The sequence below is a fragment of the Squalius cephalus genome (genome assembly GCF_949319135.1).
Source record: "Squalius cephalus genome assembly, chromosome: 18".
Lineage (NCBI taxonomy): Eukaryota > Metazoa > Chordata > Actinopteri > Cypriniformes > Leuciscidae > Squalius > Squalius cephalus.
The window spans coordinates 19,280,778-19,293,027 of record NC_137139.1 but is presented as its reverse complement, the minus strand read 5'-3'; the positions used below and the strand labels follow the sequence as shown (position 1 = coordinate 19,293,027).

The 12,250-nt window shown below is 37.4% G+C and overlaps 1 protein-coding gene and 1 long non-coding RNA gene across 3 annotated transcripts in view; one reads left to right on the top strand and one right to left on the bottom strand.

Moving 5' to 3' along the window:
• Positions 1–2,603: 2,603 nt before the first annotated feature.
• Positions 2,604–12,250, bottom strand: part of pax7b (paired box 7b) — a 54,306-nt gene continuing 44,659 nt past the window's right edge. For both annotated transcript variants that reach the window (XM_079849597.1, XM_079849598.1), the window contains exons 8-9: positions 9,328–9,577; positions 2,604–4,635 (exon numbers count right to left, since the gene is read on the bottom strand). In XM_079849597.1, coding sequence (XP_079705723.1) covers positions 4,520–4,635; positions 9,328–9,577 — 366 coding nt within the window. In that variant the 3' untranslated portion in view covers positions 2,604–4,519. The remainder of the gene's footprint in view (positions 4,636–9,327; positions 9,578–12,250) is intronic.
• LOC307145947 overlaps positions 4,543–12,250 on the top strand; it is a 56,985-nt gene continuing 49,277 nt past the window's right edge. Inside the window, exon 1 of the long non-coding RNA XR_013819028.1 lies at positions 4,543–4,621. This is a non-coding gene — a long non-coding RNA (uncharacterized lncRNA). The remainder of the gene's footprint in view (positions 4,622–12,250) is intronic.

The window sequence follows — 12,250 nt, the reverse complement described above, 5'->3', positions numbered from 1 at the left end:
GTAAGCAGGCTCCATGACTTATCTCTTGGATGTATACCTGCATGTTCACCTTGAAATCCCGCCTTTTTTCCTCACTGAGGTGAGATGGCACGGAGGACAGAAAGAAATAGACGCCATACGACAGTAAAGGGAGATATGAGACATAGGTTATAGGGGGGGAAAAGTGTTGACTGCTCTGAGACTTTTTTCAATAGGGTGTATTGAGAGCCTTTTAGATCGAGCGGGGTTAAAGCGACTCCCAGCTCTCTCACAGCTTAATTTTGCAGTGATGCTGGAGTGTGGAGATTAGAGTCTGGGGGCAAGGAGGGGCACATGGAGGCTTGGGTGAGGGATGCCAGGGTTACTATGGGGGACTATAATCTTGTATTAGGTGCCTGGAAACAGCAAATGAAAGACTGGGTTTAAAAAGGGAAAGTTCATGTGAATTGCAAGGAGAAATAAAATTGTCTTACCCTATTGACATCTGTACTAAAAAAAAAATCCATTTCAGAAGAGTATAATGCTTCGGAGAAGCAGAATATGGCGAACAATGGAGTCTGTCAAAGGGATACATTCTTCTCTCTGTAACAATCTTCTGCTAAGCGCTCTACTTACCCATCCAGGTTATTAGGCAATCATGCGATCTGTCGGTGTAAGCTGATTGTAGGAATGTGGAATCCCTTCGGTGAAGATCAGACACCCGGGCTCAGGTACATAATGTATCCTGGAATAATTATGGGATTTAAGGAGATGTTAGGCTTTGTAAGTGCTTTCTTTGTTACGTTTTCAAGAGGTTGACACCGCAGAGTTTCTAAAACATAATAATAACAGCCAAAGGAGGGGGCAGGGGGGTCTCGTGGTGAAATTCTTCAGACATGTTTTAATCAGTCTGTACCTCATGGCATGTTCTTACCTCAAAATAACAACGTGTGAGTGACCCAAAATACTCATTATCATGAAAGAACCACATCCCAGAAATTCTTTAAAAACTCCCTCAGTTGGATAGTCAATTCTTTCATAGATATTGGCCATTTATTTAGTCATTATGTAATTAATTATTTTCTTGTTGCAAATTATTTTAGATATCAGATTTATCAGTTTTTGTTCACAATAATATTGGGAAAATCTGGTCCCACTTTATATTAAGTGGCTTTAACTACTATGTACTAACATTGAAATTAATAATTTGATACAATGGACTAATTGTGTACATACATGTTTTTACATTGAACTTGTATTTTAAAAATACCTGCATGTAATTACAGCTGTAATTAATTTATGTAATTACATTTGTAATTACACCGTTGCCCCTTCCTTTACACCTTAACCCACCCTTAAACCTACCCAATCCACCACACCTGTCCCTAACCTTACCCGTGTCACACCTCAATAGCAGCAAAAGTGTTTTACAATGCAACATGAACACAAAAAGTACATTGTACTTATTTTTAGATGTAAGTACATAGTACTTAAAGCCACTTAATATAAAGTGGGACCGAAAATCTCTCTCTCTTTCTCTCTCTCTCTCTCTATATATAATTTTAGACATCAAGTACTGATCAGATTATCTGCAAAAATATAAATATACTGTAGTCCAAATTTATCAATAAATGTTCTGTCTTCTGTATTTTAAGGTCTTTATAGTTAAATAAAAATAGATTAATAGAATAGAATAAATATAATATAATATGATATTAAAAAAATAATCATGACCATCCAAAAAGCAAGTTTCAGATCATCCGAGCAGCTGCTCCCATAATAGTAATATTGGAAATATCTGAAATGACATTTTATGACATCACATTACATTGAGGACAGCTGAATCATAAAGAGGATTCCTCAGTGCAAAATCACATTCCAGAGACATTCCCTCGCTGTGTGAATCCTTTAAGTGAACCCAGATGGCCACACTCAAACTTGTTTACAATGAATATCCCTTTAAAATTCTTAATTAAACACAAGAGTTTAAAATCCATCATCAGAGAGGAGCTCATTCGGATTGGAGGTGCAACTCATCTTCCCCATCTTGAGGCATTAATGCCGTTACACATTGGCTGGTATTGAGTGCCCAGCCTGTGCCCCCAGAAGAAGTGCAGTAAATTCCCTCAGGCCCTGCAGCTCTTCTGTGAATGCACAGCTCTGAGAGTCTCTGTCGTGACACTGTCTGCAACACTTCACTCTATTCACTCCCAGCGCAACTCAATTACTGGAAACTGATATTTTTAGTATCTTAAATCACCACAACTGTCATGATGCTCTTGACTTCAAAGTGGCTATAAAAATACAGCATTGTTAAGATGGGGATTAAATCATGATTATAGCTGACAGCGACATCAAAGCAATGAAAAGAGTGTATATGATAAATGCCAATAGATTTTCATGTTTTAAGTATTACAGAAAATGAACATTACAGATTAAAAAGCTCTACATAAATTTAGTAGATGGTAAAGCAAGTGTACAAGATACTTCTTGCCATATATATCATCATTGAGTGAACTAAATGCTTTAAATAAGTGTTTTAAATAAAATAAAAAACATTAACAGATATTGTGAGCATATATTTGACTATTGTATGATACATTTAGTGAGTGATGAAAAAGAAAGAAGCAGTCTGTGTTTCTTTGTCCACTTTTTTGAGCTTTAATCCATAACAGATATGCCAGTGCTACAGTAAAGACACCAACAGGCTGAAGGTAGTAAATGCCAATACAAGTTCCCACTACGCTAGTATTTCATACAGCTGAATAAATTATGCCATGATAATATACACACATGCTGAACGGAAATATATCAAAGGAAAATACATATGAGCAAAAAGGTAAACAACGAAAGAATAAAGAGCAACTGAGTTTGAAACGATTTGGAAATGTGTATCGCCTAGTCAGATAGTGCTTTATATATCCCAAAGATAGATTAATGATTGCAGTAGAAATGAGTGCTACACACTAAAAACATGATTTTTTTTTCACATTTCTTTTTTGTCTTTTTTATTTACTAAAAATATTTTAAGTGTTAAAATGGAAATGTCCTGTTGGCACATGGTCATGTGTTCATGTTTCAGTTATCCTCCTGAAATATATATGGCATTTTAGGGCACGTCTGTAGTGACACTGGAGCACAGTTCAGTTTCAGTTCATCTTTGCCACAGAAATCGTCTCTGAGGTTTAAAACACAGCTGAGAAAAGGTGGAATAAGGAGCCATTGTGGCAAACATTAAATGTAAACACAGATCCATAAATGTGGTCATATATTCCATCTCTCAATATAATAGCTTGGAAATTTTTAAGACAGTTATTCAGAGACCATCACACTTTTGAAATGTAACCTGGCATAAGACTCAAAAAAATCAGATTCCCATTGTAGTTTCAGTCCATTCTTTTACAGTGACCACAGAGACAAATGAAGTTCCTCGTGAATTAAAAAAAAAAGTGCTACCAATTTAGTACATCCCCCTTCAAAATATCCGAGACATGAATTTACAAATCGCCCTTCAGCCTTTAGATGGCTAATATCAGATTGCTTTTAAGTTCTTTGATAAGTTGCAAGCTATATCAATACTTTCCATGAATAGCCAAGAAGCATATGGGAAAGTATATAAAAAGCCATAAAATGCTAAAAATGGCATTTGCCCATCAGGGCTCATTATAATGGTAATTATAGTGACCACAGAGAATAATTTAGTCTGTGTTCATTGCAAAAATTAATCAAAACCATGTAGCCTATTTTTGTCATTTGGTCATCATATTCCAGAACAATGTATGTTTTTAAGATGAAATGATCATAAATAACACTGATAATTTACCCATATAGAGCAGGTCACAGACTGCTGTTTAACCCTGTATCAAGGCTCCTCCAACCCAGATGCCCAGGTTTTGTGGAATGTAAGGTTTAAGATCTAAATAAACCAATCGTAGACGTTCGTTGTAGCTTTGCAAACAGCCTGCCTGTGTATATCCATCAGAAATGTAATGTTGCAGAGCAAGGCCTTGTGGTTAAAATAGAAACAGGAACTAAACATGAGAAAAAATAAAAATGAAACATGTAAACAAAGAGTAATTAATTACAATAGTAAATGCAACAGCAATAGGAACAACCACATTTATAATAACAAATATAATTATAATACCATCATTTTTCAGTTCTATAAACAACATGGTCCGAACAGTTTGGAATGGGCAAGCAGTAACCTATGTGTGCTAACACTGGATGCCGACAGGCAGGGCTTTAGTGATTTGGGATCAGACAATTGATGCTCATTTTTCCCTCAGCTTCTTTCTGAAGCCCTGAAAGGGTCTCTTTGTTGTGAAAGAGAGAAAGGATCGGGACGAATAAGGAGATGCGGCACAATAGTGTCTTTTTTTTCAATGTGGAATGGCTTTTGTATTCACACTGCTATAGGTAGAAAGTCTAGGACTGCCTGTGTTTTTATAATTTCTCTTGGTCTCGTTCACTCCTAGTCAGATGGTCCACGTGTGGGCGCTGCAGAAAGAATGGAGGGATGCTGGTGAAGCACATGGGTGGATGTTCAGTTCGAGAGCCATCAATACGCCTGTCCCGTCTCCACCTGTAGCAGTCCGAGCACAGCCGAGTGCTCTCCGAGCTTCATCCTTCTCTGCGTGGACAAGCTCACATTCTTAGCCAGGTAATCCACCGCAGCTGCACACAGAGACCAAAACAACACATTCATTTCTCAGAGATATGAAACTCATGAAGTGACAGTTTTTGCCTGGATCTGTAAGTGCACGCAATTCATACAGATAATTACCTGAATACACGTTCTGAGATGAACAGATTAAAATTCTGTTTATTTTTTGTGACTTATATAATATAAAATGTGTAAGTTATTAAAATGTCTGATCTCATTAAAAGGCTAAAAGTCTTGATTTTTTTGTTGTTGCCATAAACATTCAGTCAATCAAATCGATCTAAAGTACACACAATTTATACAGTCAAATACTTGAATACACCTGTTAAAATTCAGTTTTGTTTGTGGCGCATCTAAAATTGTTATGAATTTATATAATATTATATATATTTAAAAAAAAAATCCATATATTATTCTTTTTTTTACTTGAAAAATGTTAGTGTGGTATAGGCAACATGACAGGAAAACCATAAAATGGAGAGATGAAGTTGGAATGGACGTTTAGTTGAAAGTCAAATGGAGTAAATCAGAGAAAACAATTATATTAATATAAATAGATTTCTTTTTTTTTTAATAGATATATTTTTATTTTTCACCTTTTAAAATTTTAATGAATAAAAAATATTATGATTAAGGTTAAGAAAATATTATATTACTGTTAAATGTAGGGTTGTACCACTGGACATTTTTTAGAGCCTTTGAATCTAAATTAAAATTAAACCATGAAAACAAATGTTGCATTAATTTTGGACATCATTATTTGTCAGTGTTTCATATGAGCAAACTAATATTTTTATTTTTACATCTTTTAAAAACATTTTTGAAAATAATGATTACATTTAGGAAAATATTATAGGCCTACCACTTTTACTTCAGGGTTACACCACTTCACATTTTAGTGTCTCTGAATCTTACCCAAAATGTATTAAATCCAAATAGAAAGGGGACATTTTAAAATTTTAATCTTGGACACTTTATTTGTCACTGATCCATATAAGCAAACTAGGATGGGTTTAGTTTTGGGGTTGAGTTTCAGAGCAGACATTTCGCATCACTGAGCTCTCATGAATACACTGCTGGTTCCAGAGCACCTGTTCCCCACTGTCACTCATTCCTGTCATAGTGAGTATTCATCAGCACATTCCTCATTATGTCTGTCATCCCTGTTCTCAGAATTCCACACTTTCTATCATATAACATCATATTGTGACATGCCAGTCTATTCCATCTATCTATCTTTCTTTTAAAAATGCCACCCAAAACACCATAAACAAATGCAAAAAAAAAAAAAAAAAAGCCATTTCAAAGTTTTGTTTAGTTGATGTAGCTAAAACTTTTTCAGCTGTACTGAGTAGATTTAGATAATAAGTCCACTCGATTTTCTACGCCTGTGAAAACGGTTTCTGTTGATCAAGATTAGTATCTGTACGGCTACGCAAAATGCAATAGAGAGGGGAGAGACGGCAGAAAAAGTGAAGAGATTCCCACCAGATAGGTGTAGCACACAAAATGGTGTGACTAACATATCACCTGAGGGCATGACTCTCATTGGATTGATCTGGAGTCTGGCTTTACTGGGAGATCTTTATCAGGAGCACGTGTCGACTCTATCCCGCGGGCTAATCCAGGGTCAGAGGGCACCCCGAGTCCCGCTCGCAACCCAGGACCTCAGCATTGATCTGCCTCCCATCTCACACTGCTTCAATTTAAATACACAAGCTAAAGACATTAGGGACATTTGATTGGTGGAAAAAGACAAGTGAATTGGGTTTGGGGTTGCGAGGACATACCAAGGACAGGATGGAAGTGGTGCGGCGCAAAAACCGAGGAAGCTCCAATTATCCCCTCTAGCCACTTCCCTTTTAAAACAGAAAAGCAACCCTCGCTGAGTCCAACTGGAATTGGCTAACTTATTAAGTTAGCACAGCGCAAGCTGTAACCTTCAGGTAATTATTTGCATAGACGTTTCCCACCTACATCCTCAAAGCTGAAATGGAAAAAAATGAAAAGTGGAAACCGTCGAGCGGAGGAGGTTAAACCTGAGGGCTTTGCATTTTGAAACTGACAGGATTGACTTTTCACTACTTTTTTTGTTTTTTTGGAGTTGGCATTGCGAACACAGCCACTCCTTTTCCGACAAGCGGTAAACACAGTGATCATTTGATCAAAATGTCAACAACAATGACAAAATGCATCACGACAGAGACGTCTATGACTAATGGATATAAAAAGGCTTCTGAAGGTGAGCATTAGCTCACTGGCATTAGCTTCTGGGATGTCAAGTCTCTCTGATGTTTTTTGGTCGGAGGCCCTTTGATTACCCCAGTCGAGGAGGTGTTATTTGAACCTCTACTTCCTTTATTCATCATTAGCAGAAGTGTCAAGGCGGGGCAGAGCGAGGGGTGCGTGCGGACGGTGCCAGACATCTGTCAGTGTGACAGTAAGCGCCGCACGTTAGCGTCTGTAAGCAAGAGCAAAAAAGGAAGCTGTCAGGGAACGGCGGCGCGTACGGTAGCTGCCGCATACCTGTGGGTGGGCTAGCTGTCTGTACTGGAGACACTGGTGCTGACAGCTAGCAGAGAGAGTAATCACAGCTCATTTAACCTCTCTCCCTCAGGAAGCCTTTCTTTCCTGTCAGCACCGTTTACTGCTTAAATCCCGCTCAGACTGAATCTTTACCTTCCCTAAGAGAAGCACAGAATCTGCTCTCTGACACTCACGGTCACAGCGAACACACGCAAACACGCGCCTCTACAAAGTGCGCCCCTAAGCTGTCTCACGAATTTCAATGAAATATTAGACAGGTTGGGCTAAATCAGTGATTTCGCACCCCATGGAGCATTTAAAGGAACAGTTAAACCAAATTTCTGTACTTGACTCAAATAAATTGTATAACTGAATATAAAATAACTGATTGTAAATGATTTAATGAATAACTTACTAGGTACACTTTTCCATGTAATAGAAAGTGAAACCATAAAAGTGGTTCATGACACATTATACTGCAAGTCTTCTTATTTTAAATGTTAGCTTTGTCTATAGGAACAGACCTAAATTTTAAGTCAGTGAGTTGAACTCGAGAACCAGATCTGCTTATTTAATGAACGAATCATTCATGTCAGTTTCGATCTGATCAACTGATTCATTGAAAAAATCTGTTACTTTTCTCATGAACTCTCATGATTTCATTTGACTTAAAGTTCAGTCTATTTCTCAAACAAAGCTATTGTTTGGCTTTAAAATACTTAAGATATAGTACACTATAGTGCACAAGTTGTATGGACCACTTTTATTTAGATTTTTTTATTGTTTTTTTTTTGTTGTTTTTTTTTTTTTGATTTTGGAGCTTTACAGCTAAGATATTTAACAAAAAATTGTCCTTTAGCTTCCCGTAGAAGAAAGAAAGTCATACGGTTTGGAACAACTCAGGGAAGAAATGAATGAACTATTTCTTAAAAATGGTCCCGGGGTCAAAAGTTTATACACTGTAAAAAATTTCTAACCCTCCCAAATCAAAAATTTCAAGTGACCGATAACATCTAAATTTTTCAATTGGCCCAAGTGAAAATCTGTAAATTATAAAATTAAATTTACAGATTTTCACTTGGGCCAATTGAAATTTACAGAATTTCACTTGGCCCAAGTGAAAAATTTAGATGTTATCGGTCACTTGAAATTTTTGATTTGGGAGGGTTAGAAATTTTTTACAGTGTAATAATTATTTTCAATTTCTTTCTTCTTTCTTTCTTGTTTAACCTTAACACATTCAGTTCTTTTATGGAAGTAAATCCAGTATAACTGCAGTTCTCAACCTTTTTGACGTCCACTGTCAAAGACAATATTCAAAATACCCCAAGATATTCTTGGTACTTATGCTTTTTCAAATATTTGTATTTACAGAAACTAAAAGTACCGAAAATAACTGCATGTTATTCAGGGTACACACTTTTTATAACCAATGAATTAACATAACGTTTCTAGTAATTCGTAACTGTTTTTTTTCCCTAATTATTTTTTTATAGACAAACTATTCGAAAAATTATTTTGAGCTTGAAGTGACTAGAAAAAGGTATATTTATTATAAAGATTTCCATGACTTTTACAGGAAATCACACTTTTAAAATTCCCTCATACTGTATATCCAGCTTATATCCAAGACCTGCAAAAAATACTTTCATTATTCTTTTTTCTTTTGTCAAATCAACTTAAATGAACTAATATTTTTCATATAACATAATTTTTTGAGTTTTTGTTGATTAAATCAATCTCTGTCTTTGTATTAACATTTTGAGTTCACTGAAACGAAACATTTTAAGGCAACCAATTAACTTTCTTTTTAAGTTAAACCAACCAAAATAAATTTAATCCCAATTGTTAAAGGAACAACAATATAATTTCATAATTTCATCTTGATTTTTAGATGTTGTCTTGATCAAGTCATCTTAAAACCCATTTAGAAGTTTGCCTTGGCCCGATAGTGGGTCTCGGCACCCTGGTTGAGAAATCACTGCAGTATAATATTAAAAAGAAGTTACTACTTTAGGTTTGGTGTCAATGAAGGGGTAATTTACATTTATTCATTTAGCTGATGCTTATTTTATCTAAAGCGACTTACAAATGAGGACTACAAGTCCTACCGATGGAGCTGTGGTGGTAAATATGACAAAAAAAGCAATTTAAGTAAAGAGTAGAGAGGCACTTACTCTGGCCGTACTGACTGTATTGGTAGCCTGCAGTGACGGGGTCCACGCTGTAGCTGGTGGTGCTGTACGTAGGGTGGCAGTAGGACTGGGTGGAGGTGAGGCTGTCGGCGGTCTTGATAGGCTCGGAGCGCTGGCTACAGCTGGCTGAGATGGGGTTGGAGGCCTCCAGGCCGCTGTGCAGGGGGGATATGGAGAACTCATGCTGGGACTGAGGGGCCACAGCACTGGGGTTGCTGAGGATGCTCATCACCTGGTGGGGAGAAAGGAACGAGAGGCAGGATCAGCAAAAACACATGGAAAACACTTCATATAGGCAGTAAATCTGTGCCACAAATCATTGTTGGTCACTGCATGTCACTCAAAGTTCAAGGCCTCATCCCTGATAGGGGTTAAACATCTTCACAACGACCCTTTTCCTGCATCCCAAGGGAGCATTTACCAGCCTGAAAACAGTGTCAGTCTAAATAACAGAGACAGAAGGGACCAGTGTAGGGCTGGGTGGTAGAGGGGGGTGTTCAGAGAGTGCCAGGATTGTCTGTCCTTAGGCTTTTCTTTATAACAAGCTCCCAGGGTGAGTTTAATCTGAAGCCTTCAGCCATCCCACAGTCTCAACCCTCATGAATGATTAAAATAATAAACACTCATATTACAGTAGATGCCCCCAGAGATTGGGAGATTAGACACTTGACAAGGTCTGTCCTTGTTTCATGTAATATTGTTTACAGTAAATGTAACCCAGTAAACTGTGCAATAGTACTGTATAATAACTATAGTAATATTTTAATATATTCTACCACCATCCCAAATTTTGGAATCATTAAGGTTTTCCTTTTAAGAAGCCTCTTATGCTCACCAAGGCTGCATTTATTTGATACAAAATATAGTAAAAACAGTCATATTTTCAAATATTATTACAATTTAAAATTATTTCTCTATTTTAATATATTTTAAAATGTAATTTCCTGTGATGGCAAAGCTGAATTTTCAGCAACACATTCTCACTCCTAACTCGTCACATGTTGACGCTTGGCCTTAACTATTGGTGATCCAAAACATATTCTTTATAAGGAGTATGAGCTGATGCCCTTGATATACAGTACCAACCTGTTAGTTGAATGGGTATAAATTCTCTCTTATCCCATTATCAATTAAATGATTGTGCAATAAGTAAATATTGGTGTGTGTGGGTAGATGTGTAATGTGTTGGGCATTGTGTAATGTCTTATTTGTAGGTATAGTGCAATATTAAAATTGTGAAATGACTGATATGCCATTTGGAAATGTTATGTGTGTTGTATGGATGAAGTGTGACTGTATTGTGGATTGTTGGGTGTTGACCTGCTCTCTCGATTGTCCTGCTCTCTGGTGTTTGAGACAAATTTCTCCTAAGGGATACAATAAAGGATAAACTGACTAACTAACTAACCAACTAAACTAACTAAACTACATATATCACATTTATATATTCATACATACAAACACACACCGACACACACACACCTATTCACAGAAGAAAAAAAAAAACTGAAAACCAATGTGAAACAACCGGATAGAAGGGGTGGAGACAGAGGGGGAAAAAAGTGTGTGAAAGGAGGTTGCTCTGCCTGCCACATGCTCCCCATCCGCAGACTGAAACAAAGCATCCTCCTGAACATCAGGTTCACGTTGTGGCTCGCTACGCCCCGCTGCCCTTTGGCCGTCTCAGGACCCAACCTGCTAAACCAATTAGCCCATCACAGAGCTGCTGCGAGCGAAATCAAGCCCACATGCACCGCTCAAAACAACATCCATGGGCTATTTGTTGAAGTCTGATACAACCCAGGAGTTGACAGAGGACTCCAGAATAGTCAGCTGCACATTGGGAAATAAACCAATGTACTAACGCAAGGAAACAACCCACCAGTGTGCATACATGCTCAGACGCATGGCCTAAACAGATAAGTGAATTTAGACTAATATCCTCCCAAAGCTTCCAGGAAAATATGGAGCACTTGAAACATATTAAATACATAAAAGGGCACTTGAAACAGTGCATGTTGGGCTATTTGAGTGCGGAAAGTCCCTCTTCTCAGTTGTGGCGCATGTGATATATGATATGAGCTGGCCAAGAAGACTTCCTGTGATTAAGGTAGTGGAGAGAGAGAGGGAAATGTGTTAATTAACGGGGCAGCACATGGCTGGCTGTCACACCGCTGAGCGCTGGTGTTTGACCCTGGACACGGGGCGATGGGTCAGGGGCAAACCGCCTGCCCGACAGGGGGCTGAATGGGCAGATGGAGGGGAGACAGACTTAACAGGCGCTTAATTGAGGTCTGATTATATTCAGCTCTAGCCGTTAAATGAAATGCTCAGGTCTGAATGCAGCACTATTGTGTTGGATGCAGTTTTAAAAGTCGGTATGAAATTAAATTCAACCTGTATATTTTCTATATGCATGCTTTTGATCTTATTGTGAACATTTCATCAATGCAGGTTTCTTATATTTTTCAAATTTTTCTCGTCATTTTTAGTCAAAATGTCATAGATCTTACAGTAAACCAATTGTTTAAACCCGCCCCTTTCTTACAGCCAACTGCAAGCTCGCTTTCAGATCTGCCTCCATCCAATCAACAACCGATGGATTGAACCATGTCACCACATTTTTCACTTTTCTTTTAATCCATTTCATTCAGATATACATCACAATACGAAAGAAAAGATCTGTCTCTACTTCTGTTTTATCACGACTTTAAATAACAGAGTAATGTCTTATTTGTCTTAATAATATGTCATCTAACATCAATGACATTTAATCATTAGACGAGCACTGACATCCAACCTTCAACCTTCAAATTATCACAAATTGTGTTCATCACAAAAAGTTATTAAATGACTTGGGACATGGACATATTATGCTTTTGGAGCTTCCAAAAAAAGAAAAGAA